This window comes from Perca fluviatilis, chromosome 14 (genome assembly GCF_010015445.1).
Source record: "Perca fluviatilis chromosome 14, GENO_Pfluv_1.0, whole genome shotgun sequence".
In the NCBI taxonomy this organism is placed as follows: Eukaryota; Metazoa; Chordata; class Actinopteri; order Perciformes; family Percidae; genus Perca; species Perca fluviatilis.
The window spans coordinates 28,420,073-28,442,572 of record NC_053125.1 but is presented as its reverse complement, the minus strand read 5'-3'; the positions used below and the strand labels follow the sequence as shown (position 1 = coordinate 28,442,572).

Below are 22,500 nucleotides of genomic sequence, written 5' to 3'. Positions count from 1 at the left end.
ATCACACATTACACACGCAAACATCACACACATTACACACACAAACATCACACACACACACAATACACATTACACACACACACATCACACATTACACACACACAAACATCACACATTACACACACAAACATCACACACACACACATTACACATTACACACACAAACATCACACATTACACACACAAACATCACACATTACACACACAAACATCACACACACACACACAAACATCACACACACACACATTACACATTACACACACAAACATCACACATTACACACACAAACATCACACATACACACACACACATTACACACACACACACACATCACACATTACACACGCAAACATCACACATTACACACGCAAACATCACACATTACACACACAAACATCACACACATACACACACACACATACACACACACACATCACACATTACACACGCAACATCACACACACATTACACACACAAACATCACACACACACACACACATTACACACACACATTACACATTACACACACAAACATCACACATTACACACACAAACATCACACATTACACACACAAAAATCACACATTACACACACAAACATCACACATTACACACACAAACATCACACATTACACACACAAACATCACACATTACACACACAAACATCACACACACACACACACACACACACATTACACACACAAACATCACACACACAAACATCACACACATTACACACACAAACATCATGTACACACACACACACACACACACACAAACATGTACACACACATTACACACACAAACATCATGTACACACACATTACACACACAAACATCATGTACACACACACAGACACACACAAACATGTACACACACACACACAGACACACACAAACATGTACACACACACACACAGACACACACAAACATCACACACAAACAAATCATGTACGCACACACACACACACACACACACACACACAAACATCACACACACACAAACACAAACATCATGTACACACACACACAAACACAAACATCATGTACACACACACAACACACAGACACACACACACAAACATCACACAGACAGACACACAAACATCACACAATAATAAATTGAATTTATATAGCGCTTTTCATAGACTCAAAGTCGCTTTACAGGGCAGGGTAGATTATAAAAACATAACAAAACAAAACGAGCAAACAAAACAAGCAAACAAAACAAGCAAACAAAACAAGTAGAACAAAACAAGATGCAGATGAAAAAGGGAGGGGGGCAGGTGGACTATGGGTAGGCTGAGGTGAAGAGATGGGTCTTGAGGCGGGACTGGAAGATGGTGAGGGACTCAGAGGTGCGGATCTCTTGGGGGAGGGAGTTCCAGAGCCTGGGAGCTGCTCTGGAGAAGGCTCTGTCCCCAAAACAGCGCAGACAAACACACACAAACATCACACACACACACACACACACACACACACACACACACACACACACACACACACCGAACACACACTTAGCCAGATCCACTGCAGGACGTTGACCTGTAGCCGAGTATTCACACTCTGAGTTTGACCCTACTCAAAAAGCGAAATTACAAAATGAGACGCACCAACGACAGGCTACAGGAGAGAAGAAGAAGTCCGTTCCCTGAGACGCTCTGACCGCACGGTATGACCAGGCGCGTCGCGGCGACCGTGCGCACTGAACGCAGGAAGCACGAAACACCTTAGATGTGATTAGGGCTGCAGCTATCGATTATTTTAGTAATCGAATATTCTACCGATTATTCCATCGATTAATCGAGTAATCGGATAAGAAATACTTAGTAAGAAATACTTAGTAAACAGCAATAGTAAATATTTATTATTGCTGTTTACTAAAAAAAAGGAAACCTGTCTCTTATATATATACAAAAGACTGGTTTCCTTTTTTAGAAAAAGTCGTGTGTGTGTGTGTTCGTGTGTGTGTGTGATGTTTGTGTGTGTTTGTCTGCGCTGTTTTGGGGACAGAGCCTTCTCCAGAGCAGCTCCCAGGCTCTGGAACTCCCTCCCCCAAGAGATCCGCACCTCTGAGTCCCTCACCAAAATGTTATTGCCAAATGCCAAGACCATTAAAAAGAAATGCATTACAATAGTACATTTTTGGTGGCCCAAATGTTAATATTTTTCACCCAATTCCCCTTCTTGCCTCTGGCTCTTTGCACTGGATATGCAGAAGAGCTGTTCACTGACCAGAGGGTTTACAGCAGGGCTACTCAACTACACTGTTCGGGGGGACACATTTTCAGAAGCCTAATACACAGTGAGGAGCACAGCTCTATCTATGGTGAGGAGAAAGAATAAAGAATGCATGATGACGTCATTCACGTGCATATTAAGTAGCCATGCTGGGGGGAGGAGCCGGTTTGTCTCCGGCAGCAGCTACATTTCCAAAGATTAGAAGCAAACTAATAAAAAGTTACACTACAAACCGACAGCTTTCGTTTTAGCTTGGTAAAACATGGCTATTAGCAGAGTAGCATGTTGTAGGCTAGTTGTGTAAACAGCGCGGTGGACGAGAGCAGCAGACGTTAGCTACCTTGTGTCGGGTTCGCTCCGTGGAATGGATGAGTACACTGGAGGTTTGTTACAGAGGTGATGTAGCAGCATCTTTGCAGCTTAAAATGATCCCAAACTTTCTGTCGTTTTCTCTCGCCTGTCTCTCCCTTTTAGACCCTCGCTATTTTCGTCTTCCTTCATTTGTAATCTGGGCCGTCAGTCTTGTGTCCGCAGAAGCGCAAACCTCTTGTGCGCTAGTAATAATCCTCCGTGCGGAAACAGTGAGCCGTACAACCTTGATTACATTGATTTAACGAAGCTTCGAGGCAAAGAATTTTGCTTCGAGGATTTTTTGTAATCGAATTATTCGAAGAATCGTTGCAGCCCTAGATGTGATATGATGTATAACAGCTGTATACTACTATCCCTGTATGGATGTGATATGATGTAACAACTGTATACTACTATCCCTGTATGGATGTGATATGATATATAACAGCTGTATACTACTATCCCTGTATGGATGTGATATGATGTAGAACAGCTGTATACTACTATCTCTGTATGGATGTGATATGATGTATAACAGCTGTATACTACTATCCCTGTATGGATGTGATATGATGTATAACAGCTGTATACTACTATCCCTGTATGGATGTGATATGATGTAGAACAGCTGTATACTACTATCCCTGTATGGATGTGATATGATGTATAACAGCTGTATACTACTATCCCTGTATGGATGTGATATGATGTAACAGCTGTATACTACTATCCCTGTATGGATGTGATTTAACAGCTGTATACTACTATCTCTGTATGGATGTGATATGATGTATAACAGCTGTATACTACTATCCCTGTATGGATGTGATATGATATATAACAGCTGTATACTACTATCCCTGTATGGATGTGATTTAACAGCTGTATACTACTATCCCTGTATGGATGTGATGTAACAGCTGTATACTACTATCCCTGTATGGATGTGATTTAACAGCTGTATACTACTATCCCTGTATGGATGTGATTTAACAGCTGTATACTACTATCCCTGTATGGATGTGATATGATGTAACAGCTGTATACTACTATCCCTGTATGGATGTGATGTAACAGCTGTATACTACTATCCCTGTATGGATGTGATTTAACAGCTGTATACTACTATCCCTGTATGGATGTGATGTAACAGCTGTATACTACTATCCCTGTATGGATGATTTAACAGCTGTATACTACTATCTCTGTATGGATGTGATATGATGTAACAGCTGTAACTACTATCCCTGTATGGATGTGATATGATGTAACAGCTGTATACACTATAACCCTGTATGGATGTGATTTAACAGCTGTATACTACTATCTCTGTATGGATGTGATATGATGTATAACAGCTGTATACTACTATCCCTGTATGGATGTGATATGATGTAACAGCTGTATACTACTATCCCTGTATGGATGTGATTTAACAGCTGTATACTACTATCCCTGTATGGATGTGATGTAACAGCTGTATACTACTATCCCTGTATGGATGTGATTTAACAGCTGTATACTACTATCCCTGTATGGATGTGATGTAACAGCTGTATACTACTATCCCTGTATGGATGTGATATGATATATAACAGCTGTATACTACTATCTCTGTATGGATGTGATATGATGTAACAGCTGTATACTACTATCCCTGTATGGATATGATTTAACAGCTGTATACTACTATCCCTGTATGGATGTGATATGATGTAACAGCTGTATACTACTATCCCTGTATGGATGTGATTTAACAGCTGTATACTACTATCTCTGTATGGATGTGATATGATGTAACAACTGTATACTACTATCTCTGTATGGATGTGATATGATGTAACAACTGTATACTACTATCCCTGTATGGATGTGATTTAACAGCTGTATACTACTATCTCTGTATGGATGTGATATGATGTATAACAGCTGTATACTACTATCCCTGTATGGATGTGATATGATGTAACAACTGTATACTACTATCCCTGTATGGATGTGATATGATGTATAACAGCTGTATACTACTATCCCTGTATGGATGTGATATGATGTAGAACAGCTGTATACTACTATCTCTGTATGGATGTGATATGATGTAGAACAGCTGTATACTACTATCTCTGTATGGATGTGATATGATGTATAACAGCTGTATACTACTATCCCTGTATGGATGTGATATGATGTATAACAGCTGTATACTACTATCCCTGTATGGATGTGATATGATGTAGAACAGCTGTATACTACTATCCCTGTATGGATGTGATATGATGTATAACAGCTGTATACTACTATCCCTGTATGGATGTGATATGATGTAACAGCTGTATACTACTATCCCTGTATGGATGTGATTTAACAGCTGTATACTACTATCTCTGTATGGATGTGATATGATGTATAACAGCTGTATACTACTATCCCTGTATGGATGTGATATGATATATAACAGCTGTGTACTACTATCCCTGTATGGATGTGATATGATGTAACAGCTGTATACTACTATCCCTGTATGGATGTGATTTAACAGCTGTATACTACTATCCCTGTATGGATGTGATGTAACAGCTGTATACTACTATCCCTGTATGGATGTGATTTAACAGCTGTATACTACTATCCCTGTATGGATGTGATTTAACAGCTGTATACTACTATCCCTGTATGGATGTGATATGATGTAACAGCTGTATACTACTATCCCTGTATGGATGTGATGTAACAGCTGTATACTACTATCCCTGTATGGATGTGATTTAACAGCTGTATACTACTATCCCTGTATGGATGTGATGTAACAGCTGTATACTACTATCCCTGTATGGATGTGATTTAACAGCTGTATACTACTATCTCTGTATGGATGTGATATGATGTAACAGCTGTATACTACTATCCCTGTATGGATGTGATATGATGTAACAGCTGTATACTACTATCCCTGTATGGATGTGATTTAACAGCTGTATACTACTATCTCTGTATGGATGTGATATGATGTATAACAGCTGTATACTACTATCCCTGTATGGATGTGATATGATATATAACAGCTGTGTACTACTATCCCTGTATGGATGTGATATGATGTAACAGCTGTATACTACTATCCCTGTATGGATGTGATTTAACAGCTGTATACTACTATCCCTGTATGGATGTGATGTAACAGCTGTATACTACTATCCCTGTATGGATGTGATATGTAACACGTATACTACTATCCCTGTATGGATGTGATTTAACAGCTGTATACTACTATCTCTGTATGGATGTGATATGATGTAACAACTGTATACTACTATCTCTGTATGGATGTGATATGATGTAACAACTGTATACTACTATCTCTGTATGGATGTGATATGATGTAACAGCTGTATACTACTATCTCTGTATGGATGTGATATGATGTAACAGCTGTATACTACTATCCCTGTATGGATGTGATTTAACAGCTGTATACTACTATCTCTGTATGGATGTGATATGATGTATAACAGCTGTATACTACTATCCCTGTATGGATGTGATATGATTTAACAGCTGTATACTACTATCTCTGTATGGATGTGATATGATGTAACAACTGTATACTACTATCCCTGTATGGATGTGATATGATGTATAACAGCTGTATACTACTATCCCTGTATGGATGTGATACGATGTATAACAGCTGTATACTACTATCTCTGTATGGATGTGATATGATGTATAACAGCTGTATACTACTATCTCTGTATGGATGTGATATGATATATAACAGCTGTATACTACTATCTCTGTATGGATGTGATATGATATATAACAGCTGTATACTACTATCCCTGTATGGATGTGATATGATATAACAGCTGTATACTACTATCTCTGTATAGATGTGATATGATGTATAACAGCTGTATACTACTATCTCTGTATGGATGTGATATGATATATAACAGCTGTATACTACTATCTCTGTATGGATGTGATATGATGTATAACGGCTGTATACTACTATCTCTGTATAGATGTGATATGATATATAACGGCTGTATACTACTATCTCTGTATGGATGTGATATGATGTATAACGGCTGTATACTACTATCTCTGTATAGATGTGATATGATATATAACAGCTGTATACTACTATCCCTGTATGGATGTGATATGATATATAACAGCTGTATACTACTATCCCTGTATGGATGTGATATGATGTATAACAGCTGTATACTACTATCTCTGTATGGATGTGATATGATATATAACAGCTGTATACTACTATCTCTGTATGGATGTGATATGATGTATAACGGCTGTATACTACTATCCCTGTATGATGTGATATGATGTATAACAGCTGTATACTACTATCCCTGTATGGATGTGATATGATATATACCAGCTGTATACTACTATCTCTGTATAGATGTGATATGATATATAACAGCTGTATACTACTATCTCTGTATGGATGTGATATGATATAACAGCTGTATACTACTATCCCTGTATGGATGTGATATGATGTATACCAGCTGTATACTACTATCCCTGTATGGATGTGATATGATGTAACAGCTGTATACTACTATCCCTGTATGGATGTGATTTAACAGCTGTATACTACTATCTCTGTATGGATGTGATATGATGTATAACAGCTGTATACTACTATCCCTGTATGGATGTGATATGATATATAACAGCTGTGTACTACTATCCCTGTATGGATGTGATATGATGTAACAGCTGTATACTACTATCCCTTTATGGATGTGATATGATATATAACAGCTGTATACTACTATCCCTGTATGGATGTGATATGATGTATAACAGCTGTATACTACTATCTCTGTATAGATGTGATATGATATATAACAGCTGTATACTACTATCCCTGTATGGATGTGATATGATGTAGAACAGCTGTATACTACTATCTCTGTATGGATGTGATATGATGTAGAACAGCTGTATACTACTATCTCTGTATGGATGTGATATGATGTATAACAGCTGTATACTACTATCCCTGTATGGATGTGATATGATGTATAACAGCTGTATACTACTATCTCTGTATGGATGTGATATGATGTAAACAGCTGTATACTACTATCCCGATGGATGTGATATGATGTAACAGCTTATACTTCCCATGGAATTCAAAAGAAAAAAGATGAAGATATACAGCTGTATACTACTATCTCTGTATGGATGTGATATGATGTATAACAGCTGTATACTACTATCCCTGTATGGATGTGATATGATATATAACAGCTGTATACTACTATCCCTGTATGGATGTGATATGATGTAACAGCTGTATACTACTATCCCTGTATGGATGTGATTTAACAGCTGTATACAATACTATCCCTGTATGGATGTGATGTAACAGCTGTATACTACTATCCCTGTATGGATGTGTTGATTTAACAGCTGTATACTACTATCCCTGTATGGATTGATTTAACAGCTGTATACTACTATCCCTGTATGGATGTGATGTAACAGCTGTATACTACTATCCCTGTATGGATGTGATTTAACAGCTGTATACTACTATCCCTGTATGGATGTGATTTAACAGCTGTATACTACTATCCCTGTATGGATGTGATATAACAGCTGTATACTACTATCTCTGTATGGATGTGATATGATGTAACAGCTGTATACTACTATCCCTGTATGGATGTGATTTAACAGCTGTATACTACTATCCCTGTATGGATGTGATATGATGTAACAGCTGTATACTACTATCCCTGTATGGATGTGATTTAACATACTGTACACTATCCTGTATGGATGTGATATGATGTAACAACTGTATACTACTATCCCTGTATGGATGTGATATGATTTAACAGCTGTATACTACTATCTCTGTATGGATGTGATATGATGTAACAACTGTATACTACTATCCCTGTATGGATGTGATATGATGTATAACAGCTGTATACTACTATCCCTGTATGGATGTGATATGATGTATAACAGCTGTATACTACTATCTCTGTATGGATGTGATATGATGTAACAACTGTATACTACTATCCCTGTATGGATGTGATATGATGTATAACAGCTGTATACTACTATCCCTGTATGGATGTGATATGATGTATAACAGCTGTATACTACTATCTCTGTATGGATGTGATATGATATATAACAGCTGTATACTACTATCTCTGTATGGATGTGATATGATGTAACAACTGTATACTACTATCCCTGTATGGATGTGATATGATATAACAGCTGTATACTACTATCTCTGTATAGATGTGATATGATGTATAACAGCTGTATACTACTATCTCTGTATAGATGTGATATGATGTATAACAGCTGTATACTACTATCTCTGTATGGATGTGATATGATATATAACAGCTGTATACTACTATCTCTGTATGGATGTGATATAATGTTAAACTACTATCTCTGTATAGATGTGATATGATATATAACGGCTGTATACTACTATCTCTGTATGGATGTGATATGATGTATAACGGCTGTATACTACTATCTCTGTATAGATGTGATATGATATATAACAGCTGTATACTACTATCTCTGTATGGATGTGATATGATATATAACAGCTGTATACTACTATCTCTGTATGGATGTGATATGATGTATAACGGCTGTATACTACTATCCCTGTATGATGTGATATGATGTATAACAGCTGTATACTACTATCCCTGTATGGATGTGATATGATATATACCAGCTGTATACTACTATCTCTGTATAGATGTGATATGATATATAACAGCTGTATACTACTATCTCTGTATGGATGTGATATGATATAACAGCTGTATACTACTATCCCTGTATGGATGTGATATGATGTATACCAGCTGTATACTACTATCCCTGTATGGATGTGATATGATGTATAACAGCTGTATACTACTATCCCTTTATGGATGTGATATGATATATAACAGCTGTATACTACTATCTCTGTATGGATGTGATATGATATATAACAGCTGTATACTACTATCTCTGTATAGATGTGATATGATATATAACAGCTGTATACTACTATCCCTGTATGGATGTGATATGATGTATAACAGCTGTATACTACTATCCCTGTATGGATGTGATATGATATATAACAGCTGTATACTACTATCTCTGTATGGATGTGATATGATGTATAACAGCTGTATACTACTATCCCTGTATGGATGTGATATGATATATAACAGCTGTATACTACTATCTCTGTATGGATGTGATATGATATATAACAGCTGTATACTACTATCCCTGTATGGATGTGATATGATGTGTAACAGCTGTATACTACTATCCCTGTATGGATGTGATATGATATATAACAGCTGTATACTACTATCCCTGTATGGATGTGATATGATATATAACAGCTGTATACTACTATCTCTGTATGGATGTGATATGATATATAACAGCTGTATACTACTATCCCTGTATGGATGTGATATGATATATAACAGCTGTATACTACTATCCCTGTATGGATGTGATATGATGTATAACAGCTGTATACTACTATCCCTGTATGGATGTGATATGATGTATAACAGCTGTATACTACTATCCTGTATGGATGTGATATGATGTATAACAGCTGTATACTACTATCTCTGTATGGATGTGATATGATGTATAACAGCGGTATACTACTACACTAGCCTATGGATGTGATATGATGTATAACAGCTGTATACTATTATCTCTGTATGGATGTGATATGATGTATAACAGCTGTATACTACTATCTCTGTATGGATGTGATATGATGTATAACAGCTGTATACTACTATCTCTGTATAGATGTGATATGATATATAACAGCTGTATACTACTATCCCTGTATGGATGTGATATGATGTATAACAGCTGTATACTACTATCCCTGTATGGATGTGATATGATATATAACAGCTGTATACTACTATCCCTGTATGGATGTGATATATAACAGCTGTATACTACTATCCCTGTATGGATGTGATATAGTGTTTGAATCCATACGGTAATTAAAAACATAAAAAACATGTAATAAATAAGAGTTTAAAAGGGGATGTTTAATTTTAAAATTGTACAAACAAATTTTACCTTAAAAATAAGTTTGTTTAAATGTTGTTGTTCCGTATTACAAATGCCATTTTTTTTATGGTTGAGGTCAAATGACCAGAGTTCAGTGAAGGCCTCACCTGTTGCATTGTGGGTTGAAGGAATAACAGACACAGAGAGAGCAAACGCGGCTGCAGAGAAACATGCACGGCTTCAAACTGAGATCATGCACGGTTCAAGAGGCGCAACGCTGTAATTTTGCTTTTGCATTTCAGCCTAGTGTCATGTTCATGTTTAATATTTGTTGTACTTTCTTTACATTTAACGTACTGCTGTGACGCTAACATTGTGGGCCGGTCTAGTTGGGCAAACGTGCTTGAGAGAGACTGTATAATGATTGAGGGAAGTGCATTTGACTTATTGTATTTTATGTGGTGATTTCTCTTTTAGTTTTCACGGTGTCTTGCGACGAAAAGGTGGAAATAAATCATCAAAAGGACATCTGTATGATGCGTGGCCTCATTTAATTGGACCAGTATATTCATACTGAGTTTGTTCTGAACATTTTGATGTTATATGTAGGGCTGCTCCCTCTTAGCCGATTGGTCAACTAATCGGTCGTTTTGGTCTCAGTCAACTTAGATTTCTTTAGTCCATTAGTCATGTTTGATGCTGTTTTCATGCTCCATGACTTATTTCCAAGAAACGTACGAGCACATCTCTGGTAAACACTAGAATTAAGGGTTGACATTTTTACCCTAATAGATATCACTGTGAAACCTACTTTGATTACTTTGATTAAGGCAATTATTTGTTGTATTACACTTGTGTTTTCTGAAATGTTGTGTTTAAATATGCAAAGGAGGCAATATCTTAATAATTATAATTAGAGCAAGTGTCTTTTCCTGGTTTTAAAGGCTGCCTTACAGTAAAGTGATGTCATTTCCTGACCTTACCAGACTGTTGTAACTGTTCTATTATTCACCTTTACCCACTTAGTCATTACATCCACATTACTGATTATTATTGATCTAAACTCTCATTGTGTGAATATTTTGTGAAAGCACCGATAGTCAACGCTACGATATCGTTGCGGTATCGATATCGAGGTATTAGGTCAAAAATATTGTGATATTTGATTTTCTCCATATCGCCCAGCCCTAATAATAATAATAATGATAATACATTTTATTTATAGGCGCCTTTCTAAACACTCAAGGTCACCTCACAAAATCAGCAATAAAACACTCAATACATTAAACAAGCAATCAGAGAAACAGGCATTCTTATTCAATATATGCATCCTTTTGCAGGACTCTTTGCGGAGAAACTCAGATTTTACAGATCTGTCGATTAAATCAACTAATCGATCAGTCGATACAGTTGAATGAGTGTTAGTCGACTGAGCACAGCCCTAGTTATATGCAAATACCCTAAAAAAAAGGTCAATTTAGGCCGATATGTGGAGATGCCCGTAGAGCTCTCACCAGGTCTCTGTGGATGAAGCTCTGTCCCTCCAGGTAGTCCATCCCCTCGCAGACGTCCTGGCACATGGACAGCAGCCAGGCGTCCCTCAGGGCGCGGCTCCGCTGCCGCAGGAAGTTCAGCAGGCAGCCGTTCTCCATGAACTCGGCCACGATCAGCAGGGGGCGCTGCTGCAGGCACACGCCGTACAGCTGCACCAGTTTAGGGTGGCACAGCCTCCTGGGAGACAGAGACACACACACACACACACACACATATATATACAGTTACACAGAGACACAGACACACACATATAGACATACAGAGACACAGACACAGACACAGACACACACACACACACACACACACACAGACACAGGCACACACACACAGGCACACACACACACAGACACACAGGCACACACACACAGGCACACACAGACACAGGCACACACACACACAGAGACACAGGCACACACACACACACACACAGAGACACAGGCACACAGGCACACACACACAACACATACACACACACACACAACACAGACCCACATACACACACACGCACACAACACAAACACACATACACACACCCACATACAGACAGACACACACACACACACACACACACACACACACACACACACACATACACACACACAACACAGACCCACATACACACACACACACACACACACACAAAGAGACACAGGCACACACACGCGTGCACACACACCCACATACACATATATACACACAACACAGACACAGACACACACACACACACACACACACACACACACACACACACACACACACACACACACACACACACACACACACACACACACAAAGTTTCACTTCCTGTTTCTGGCAATAAGGAACGATCAGCAGGGGGCGCTGCTGCAGCCGAACACCGTACAGCTGCACTAGTTCAGGTTTAAACATCACTTTTTATATGGTTATATTATTGTTTATATTTAAATAATCGTGATTATGATTTCTTTCCATCATAGAAACAGCCACCCCCCTCTCCCCCACCCCCCCCTCTCCTCCTCACATCATGACTTTAGCCTCCTCGATGAAGTCCTCCTCGTACATGGCTCCCTCTCTGATGGCCTTGATGGCCACCCGGTGCTGAGCCCTCCACTTGCCGAGCCTCACCAGACCGAACTGGCCGCTGCCCAGCTCCTTCATGAACGTCAGCTCGCTGGGGTCGATCTCCCACTTCTCTGGACGGAGGGAAACCCCAGGGGGGAGAGGGGGAGGGAAAGAAGGGAGGCGGGAGAATGGACAGAAAAGAGGAAGAAAGAGAAAGTTAGGTCAATCGATACCATCTCAAAGCCCCCTTTTGTGATGGCTGCATTGTTTTCCCCTCACTTTTTGGAAGACTTAGGCGGCACCTAAGTAGGGCTGAGCGATTAATCGTTTTCAAATCGAAATCGCGATTTAAGAGAATGCGATTAGCTAATCGGGAAGACCGCCATTGATCCAATGTGAAATGTTCAGTTGAATGTTTGGTGTTTGACATCAAAACATTGGATTTAACGCTTTTTGATTCCTCTTTTCATTATTATATTATATATTAATGTATATTTCATAAGATAAATGCTGGAATGATGTTACATACCACATATTGTTTACAGAAATGTCCTATTTCCAGTGGATCTTTCATTTATTTTGTATTACTTTATTTAGCATGATCCTAGAAGGTGCAATACGTAGCAACAACACACTGGATTTGTTTTTTGGAATCTGCTGCGGCCATTTCTTTAAAAAGAATAAACAAAAACACAGATCAGCGTCACTTCTATCTATCTATCTATCTATCTATCTATCTATCTATCTATCTATCTATCTATAGCCATTCATTAACATGGCAGCCTCCATCTGTGAGTAGGAGTTATACTTGTTGACAAATTCAATAATAAACACTTGTATCTGCTACAAATACATTATAGTAGATACAAATGTTACAAGTAAGCGTCTGTTTACTATTATTTACCTGAGCTGAATCCTGATGTGGCAGGTACACACCTTCCCATTGGCCCCACCGCATACCGCAGCCTGGTCACTAGACCTGCACGCACGCACACGCACACGCACACACACACGCACACACACACACACACACACACACACCACGTGAAGTGTTAATGGGTCTGTAGCTGGATCTGTGACTGCAGCGTACACAACGAGAGTGAGAGTGCGAACCTGCGGCGTTGTGTTCGTGGTAGCGTATGACGTCCGGTATGGAGCTGAAGGTGTGTTTCTCCGCCAAGAAAAACCCTCCGGTGTCACTTATTTTGATCTGGTAATGCCGAATATCCCCGTTAGAACTGCACATGAAAACAAAAAAACAGACAAAAACTAAAGTTTACATGTGAGGGTTTCTTGTATTATGCGAGTTTCTTCTGTGTGTTAATCTCAGCCAGTGTAGTGATTTAGACCTTCAGGTTACGGGCTGTTTAAATCACCTAATTTTTGGTGTAAAAAACAGGTGCCCCCCTCTTTCCCCCCCCCCCCCAAAAAAACCCCCCTCTTTTTTTTAAAAAAAAAACAAAAAAAATCCATTCAATAAAAAAAAAAAACATAAACAAAAAAACAAAAATACTCTAAAAATAAACACACAACAAAAAAAACAAAACCTAACAAAAACAAAACATTTACCCAACAACAACAAAAAATAAACAAAAATAATTAAATTATAAAATTATTAAAAATATAAAAAAAAACACCCAAAAATAAAACTTTTAATTTAATAAATTTAAACCTTAACTCCTAAAAACTTTAAACTTTTACTAAAAAAAACAAACCATTTTTTTACTACCGATAACGTAATGGAAATATTCACTCTCAACAGCCAGAAACATTCACTCTCAACAGCCAGAAACATTCACTCTCAACAGCCAGAAATATTTACTCTCAACAGCCAGAAACATTCACTCTCAACAGCCAGAAACATTCACTCTCAACAGCCGGAAACATTCACTCTCAACAGCCGGGAATATTCACTCTCAACAGCCAGGAATATTCACTCTCAATAACTGGAAATATTCACTCTCAATAACTGGGAATATTCACTCTCAACAGCCAGAAACATTCACTCTCAATAACTGGAAACATTCACTCTCAACAGCCAGAAATATTCACTCTCAATAACTGGGAATATTCACTCTCAACAGCCAGAAACATTCACTCTCAATAACTGGAAATATTCACTCTCAACAGGCGGAAATATTCACTCTCAACAGGCAGAAATATTCACTCTCAACAGGCAGAAATATTCACTCTCAATAACTGGAAATATTCACTCTCAATAACTGGAAACATTCACTCTCAACAGCCAGAAACATTCACTCTCAATAACTGGAAACATTCACTCTCAACAGCCAGAAATATTCACTCTCAGTAACTGGAAACATTCACTCTCAACAGCCAGAAACATTCACTCTCAGTAACTGGAAACATTCACTCTCAACAGCCAGAAACATTCACTCTCAACAGCCAGAAACATTCACTCTCAACAGCCAGAAACATTCACTCTCAGTAACTGGAAATATTCACTCTCAACAGCCAGAAACATTCACTCTCAACAGCCAGAAACATTCACTCTCAACAGCCAGAAACATTTACTCTCAACAGCCAGAAACATTCACTCTCAACAGCCAGAAATATTCACTCTCAATAACTGGGAATATTCACTCTCAACAGGCGGAAATATTCACTCTCAACAGGCAGAAATATTCACTCTCAACAGGCAGAAATATTCACGCTCAATAACTGGGAATATTCACTCTCAACAGCCAGAAATATTCACTCTCAATAACTGGAAATATTCACTCTCAATAACTGGAAATATTCACTCTCAATAACTGGGAATATTCACTCTCAACAGCCGGGAATATTCACGTCAAACAGTCTTCGCTAGGGCTGCACCCATTGGTTACTTTCACTATCCATGAATCCGTCCGTTAGTCTATAAAATGTCTCCAGAGATAAAAAGGTGATGTCTTTATGTAGACCTTTTTCACGGCAGACATGTTGACATGTCATAGCAGGAAAAGCACAGGTGTGTTCAAAAACCATCAATGGCTGCATTCCACTCAGGAGAGGCCCTGCTTCCTGGGACACTAGATGGAACTGAGCCATCGTTAAGGTTATTCATTTCAGCTGTGCTTCTCCTACTATGACAAGTCTAAATGTGTCCTGCGAAGAAGGTCCATTGCTTGTTTTTGCTACGCTTAAAAGTCCAAAAACACACCATACTCTGTTCATTATCACTTAAGAAAACGAAAAGCAGTGAATCATCACATCGGAGGAGCTTGAAGAGGTCATTTTTGCTGAAAAAGTTCTTCTGTGCAGGCGCGTTGGAAAAATCACATCAACTTGGAAACAAAAGGAACAAATCCGGCGCTCTGCTCTTGTTCTAGAATCACCGTTTATTTACAAAAAAAAAACTAAGGTTTCGGGCCCTCCGGACCTTCACCGAGAGCTGAAAAAAATGACTGAAATGATGATCGAAAATAGTTGCTTATTAATTGTTTCAGTGCTCCTCAAACTCAAAGCAAATACAGATTTCTTTCGAACAGCCCCGTGTGTATGTAGATATAAACAGATAGGAGGGCAGATGGACAGGTAAGTTACCTCCTGCCTCAGCAGCTGCTCGGCTTCGGTCCTGGTGATGTTCTTGCAGTACCACCTGCAGCAAGGAAAAGAAAACGTCGGTGTCAATGTTACTGCAGTTTGCGGTTTGTTTACAAAACAAAAAAAACACAATGAATGCCTTGCTTTACAGTGAGAAGAAGAGCTAGATATCCTCTGGTCAAAAAGAATGAACACAGGTGTGGGTTCTCCACAGCGAGAGCAGTGCCACGTTCAAAACGTTCACGTTTCCCCCCCGCCCGCTGTACTTTAGATAAACACCACGCCCACTTCTGCCAGAAGAAAGCCTCGGCTGGCCGTGCTCACACAGGCCCTGCGAGATATTAGTCCCGCGTTGCCAGGCCGTCCACGCGCTGCGAAGCGGAGGAAGGTCTGGCTAGTCCACCGCACAGCATTTTGGGATGGGAGAAAAACGGGCTCCGGTTTATTGGCATTTCTTTAAAGGCAAGACAGTACAGGTGAAGAGGGCAAAATTTTTAACTTGCAGATATCACCGTCAAACTTTACCAGTTGATTACTCACATGAATATGAGAGAAAAAAAAAATGTATTGCAAGTTTCTGTATGTTTAGGTTTGAATATGCTATTTAGGCGATATCTTATAAATAGGCGCTCATTTGCATATATTTTGAAGCGAAGAATCTGACCGGTTGAAAGGTTGACAAGGTTGAAATTTTTTTTTCTTCATTTTGTTGATGTATTAAATTAAAAAAACATTTACACAAGGGATTATGAATATCTCCTTTTGTTACCCGGTAAATCCGAAAATCAGAAATCCACCAAATTTTAAAATTCCAACACAAAAGAAAGCAAAAGGAAACGAAAAAGACGCGCTGCCGGGCGGTGGAACGTCGAGGATATAGACTACGCGAGATAGAACGGCTACGGTAGCTCGAAACAAATGGGGCCACATGGGGCCCCGAACAGGCAGCGTCCCGACAGACGCTGCCTGTTCTTAACGGGCCCGTGGGTAAGCGATCTGTGACGCCTGCACGATCCGACACGTGCAAGATGTTCATGTGACGACACTGCGCGATCTGTTCCGCGTTTCATATTTTGGGGGCGAACGTGAACTGAACGTACCGTATTACCGCCTGACGAACGTTACCGTGAACTCCTTCATTCTGGTGTGTCTGTGAACGCCACGCTCTCTCAGTTTAACTTTCGTCCAATAGGGCGCCAGATTTCTACAGAGCCTTCCAGGCTGAAAACCACGGCTAAAACCGCACCGTAAACAGGCCTTCATATGTAGCGGGAAAAACCAAAACACAATCTGGCAACACCAGCCGCCAGAGTCTCACCGCGGTATGGGTCATCAAAACAGAAAGCAGCGTGGAGGCTTCGTATGATCGTTTATGACCAGTGTTGGTCAAGTTACTTGGAAATAGTGATTAGTTACTGATTACTGATTACTTCTCCAAGAAAGTAATCCAGTTACTTTACTGATTACTTATTTTCAAAAGTAATTAGTTACTGTACTAGTTACTTTACTAAGTTACATTTCAAAAAACATGCGTCGGAACGATTCAGAGTCAACGGTGGAAATTGGTTAGCCTGGTTGACACCAGACCCTTCTCAGCTGTAACAGAGTGGGTCTGGGGAAGGTTCATTGACAGTTCATTTCCAAAGGGGGCGTCACCAACGGACGCCACTCAAATGCCTCTGGGCTCATTGGATAGTCCTTCAACCAATCGGGACCAACGATCCGGGTGACGCTTTTCACATCCAATATCTAACTAAAAAAAAATGTGATTTTGGTTTTTGGTGTCGTCCCTCCACGCCCTACTTTTTCCTTGTTATCTTCTGCACACACGCTGAAGAACGTCCAAACAGCTGACATGTTGCAGGTTAAGTCACGATGGCTCCCTACATGTGCGAGAATAGCGCGGACACGCGCTTCACACCGCGAGCGGGTACGCGCCACACACGGCGGAGAAGTTGAGAGAAAGGAAAAAGAGACTGTGTCTCTGTCCGTGTGTGCGTGCGTCCTTGAGAACTGTAACTAGTACAACTTCTGTTGTCAGTTAATTGTAGCGTTGACCTCCATGAAATCAGCCATGTGTCAGACTGACCTGCAGCTCGCCGGTCATGGCCGTGAAGCACAAATCTCAAATTTGCCGGAAGGTCGTCAGGGCTTACCCAGGCTAGAAATTGGCAGCATGTCCTCGACAATATAGCCAGCGACGAGCTTCTTCAGTTCAGCGGCAAAAAGTCCTGTCGCTTTGAAGTCTATTTCCACCTGTTTAGCAGGAGAGGGGCCCGCGGAGGTTCGCCCGGTAGAGCTGGATGTAGCCGCAGCGGTCATGTCAGTTGGGGGTTCAGGTTTTTTTTCCCCAGCGAGTTTCACATTCCTGTGCCGGACTTGCTAGGGTGCTTGCTCTGATTTGAAGTGGAATCTTTCGCTGTAGATAAAAGTTTTTCTTCCCACGCAGAGTGTACAGCGGACGCTGATGTTTCTGTCACCTTTAACAGAGTCAAACTCAAAGTACTGTCGGTACTTCCGAGCCATTAAACGCTGCGCGGTCCTGCTCTCTCCCGCGCCCCATGTTGTCTCTTGTTCAACACTACACACGTCGGTGTTTAGCACTGACGTCGCGGCGCTCATACGTCATTGTCACTCACGAGACAGTCTCACGAAACAAAAATCACGGTTAAGTAACGCAGTAACGCAGCCTGCTTACGGGGAAGTAACAGTAATCTAATGACTGTTTTTGCAATTGTAATCCCTTATTTTACTCGTTACTTGAAAAAAAAGTAATCCGATTACAGTAACGCGTTACTTCTAACGCGTCACTGCCCATCAGTGTTTATGACGAGGTTGCTGAGGATGGGAAAAAATCTGACATTTCTGGGCAAACTTTGCCCGCCGGCTTTCAAAAAGAAAATACGCACTTCGGTCCCATCCACAGAGAACCTGAAACTGAACTGATCGGATATGAAGATGAAATCCGACGCATAGTTTCAGTGTTAAAACTGATAAAATAATTGCCGTCCGTGGCAATAATTTAGAAATGTAATACCTCGCAGCAACATGTGGAAAGAAATAACTATGAACTAGTTCATTTTTGGACCTGTGAACTTAGTTCAACATGTTGAACTATGAACTGAACTAGTTCATTTTAAAATTTGCGAACTGAACGTTGAACTAGTTCACTGCCGACGGGGCCGATTGCTTGGCCTCTGGTATTGGGCCCTTGCGGCTTTTTTTTTCTTCTTTCTTCTGCTCGTCCAAAGAACTTCACACTTGCCCACCGCGCCTCCTTCTGGGTCCTTAGCGATACACCCGTCAAGTGTGAAGTCGATCGGATGAACGGTTCTCGACCCAGACAGCATTTACATCTGTGCCAGATCCGTTTTCGAATCAGCAGATTCGCGCAGCAGTCACACTCAGTATGCAGATCTGCACCAACTTTGCGCCAGACTTGTCTGTAGCTTCTGAGAACGACAGTCCGTCCGGCGGGTGCGACGCAGATCCGGGACAGCTGCGCAGACCAGACACGCCACATGTTCGTCTGGCGAGTGCGGGCCGGATCCACGGGAGCTGCGCAGACCGGACGCGCCACAACTAACGGAACGCTTTTTTCCTGCATAAACCCGCAACTCTATTTGAAATGCAGAGAGGAAGACTGCAGGCTGCACCGTCTTTGTGATTATTGGTAAGTGCATTATACAAGTAAAATTGTAAAAGTAAACTGCTGTTGATGTCATGTTAATATGTTAAATATGAATAGGCAAAACATAAACGTTCAACAAACTTAGTTTATAACGACATCTAACATTACAACGTAACAGAATAATGGACAATGGAATGGAAGGTAGGACCATAGACCTATAGCATAGGCTATGCTTGTAGTAGCTATAGGTTCTTTTAAACATCCACAACTAATGTGAACAGGCTTTAAGGCTGAATCAGTGATCTTTGCTTATTATTCACCAAAATTACTGAATATCGTGTCCATTGTGTGTTAGCTGCAAAATCGTTTGTTAGCGCTACCCACTAGGCTAAACCGTCTTTTGTTAGTTTTGTTAGTCTTTACTTAATCACTCTCTCACTCATTCACTCACTACACACCACGTCACATTTGTGCAAGCATTTTACTATAATGTCATGTAATAAATAATCTTTGAATACTTAATCTAACATACTGTTTGTTTCTTTGCTTTGTGTGCTTTTTGTAGGCTACGTCTTACAGGAGCAATGAGGAAGAATCGCATGTCTGACAAAGCCACGGACACGGAGATAAATCAATAGCCAGATCTGCCTTAAGACTGCGGGGGTGGACGCCGTGCCCGGTTTCACCCAACTAATGAGCAGTAAATATACCTACAGTAGGCGCAGTGTTCACATTAGGTTACTTGGTTTTGTATTTTTTTTTGTAATTTGAATAATTAACAATGATCTTTAATCATATGCTTTTTCTCTTTTTGTGCATCTGGATTCACGTCAGATGGTGCATGCTGTAGTTTTCTTTTTGTTTTTTAAAAAAAAAAAAAAAAAATTTTAAAAAAAAAAATTTTTATTAATCAGACATGACAGATGAGCCCCAGATGTAAAATATGAGTCTGGGCCAGATCCGCACCACACGTCATGGCATTAATAACTGTACTGGGCCAATTCTGGCCCAGATCTCTGATCCGTAATTCCAACCTGTTCCGGTATTGGGCCGTTGGAACAGATGAGCCCGGCCCAGGTCCGTTTAGCGGATCTGCGCCAAATGCTAATGAAGACCTGGTCCAAATCTGGCCCAAATACATTTTGCTGTCTGGGGAGCTATGCGAAGGACACACACACACACACACACATATACAGACAGACATTAAACAAATATCCAACTGTGATGTCAGACTCACGAGTTTGCCTCGATGTTGTTTTTCTCGGTCACGTAGTTGCTGGGGATGAAACCCTTGTTCCTGGGGAAAAAAAAAAAAAAAAAAAGTAGAAAGTCAACGTGAACAATCTTTAATCGGCAGACTCAACTTTACATCATCGGACTTCTCTCCACAATCTAACCAATTCTTGCTTGTGTGGGTGTGTGTGTGTGTGTGTGTGTGTGTGTTCCCCCCCCCCCCAATGAAAATGGTCACGTGATGGGTGCGTGGCCAATCAGGGAACAACACGTCATGACTGGGGTTGGGTATAGGCGTGCACGATTTGGGAGAAAAATATGAATCATGATTTTTTTTTTTTAGCTTAGAATCGATGTCACGATTCTCTGCCACGATTTTTTTCTCACGAAGTGTAATTGTTTATTGCACACATGAACCATGACAAAACAAAACAAATTGGCAGCACCAAACAGATTTTCTTTTGGCACCTATAGCGCATCACCACAAGCCTGTAAACATAGAGGCTTCAATGAATAAAGAAAATAAAGTACATACTGGCCATTTAAGTACAGTAGGCTACCAAAAATAGTGATAATATAACACATTGAACTCAACCCTGATACAGGCTCTATATCTGAACTCCTTGAACATGTCTTTACATAATTAAAACATGTTAATCAACATGCTGCAGCTACAGCTTCAGTCTCTGGAGAAATTAATTAATTTAGTCATTTAAAAGTTAAATCGCAAACAGGGGTGAATCGAGATCGCGATTTTATAGCGATTAATGGTGCAGGTCTAGTTAGGTATTGTTTGGATTTTTACGACTGCGATG

The 22,500-nt window shown here is 40.0% G+C and overlaps 1 protein-coding gene across 1 annotated transcript in view; it reads right to left on the bottom strand.

Annotated features, from left to right (window-relative positions):
* txk (TXK tyrosine kinase) overlaps positions 1 to 22,500 on the bottom strand; it is a 37,116-nt gene that overhangs the window by 4,088 nt on the left and 10,528 nt on the right. The window contains exons 6-11 of the mRNA XM_039821902.1: positions 21,690 to 21,749; positions 16,811 to 16,876; positions 14,389 to 14,513; positions 14,180 to 14,254; positions 13,235 to 13,406; positions 12,195 to 12,411 (exon numbers count right to left, since the gene is read on the bottom strand). Of these exons, the coding sequence (XP_039677836.1) occupies positions 12,195 to 12,411; positions 13,235 to 13,406; positions 14,180 to 14,254; positions 14,389 to 14,513; positions 16,811 to 16,876; positions 21,690 to 21,749 (715 nt within the window). The remainder of the gene's footprint in view (positions 1 to 12,194; positions 12,412 to 13,234; positions 13,407 to 14,179; positions 14,255 to 14,388; positions 14,514 to 16,810; positions 16,877 to 21,689; positions 21,750 to 22,500) is intronic.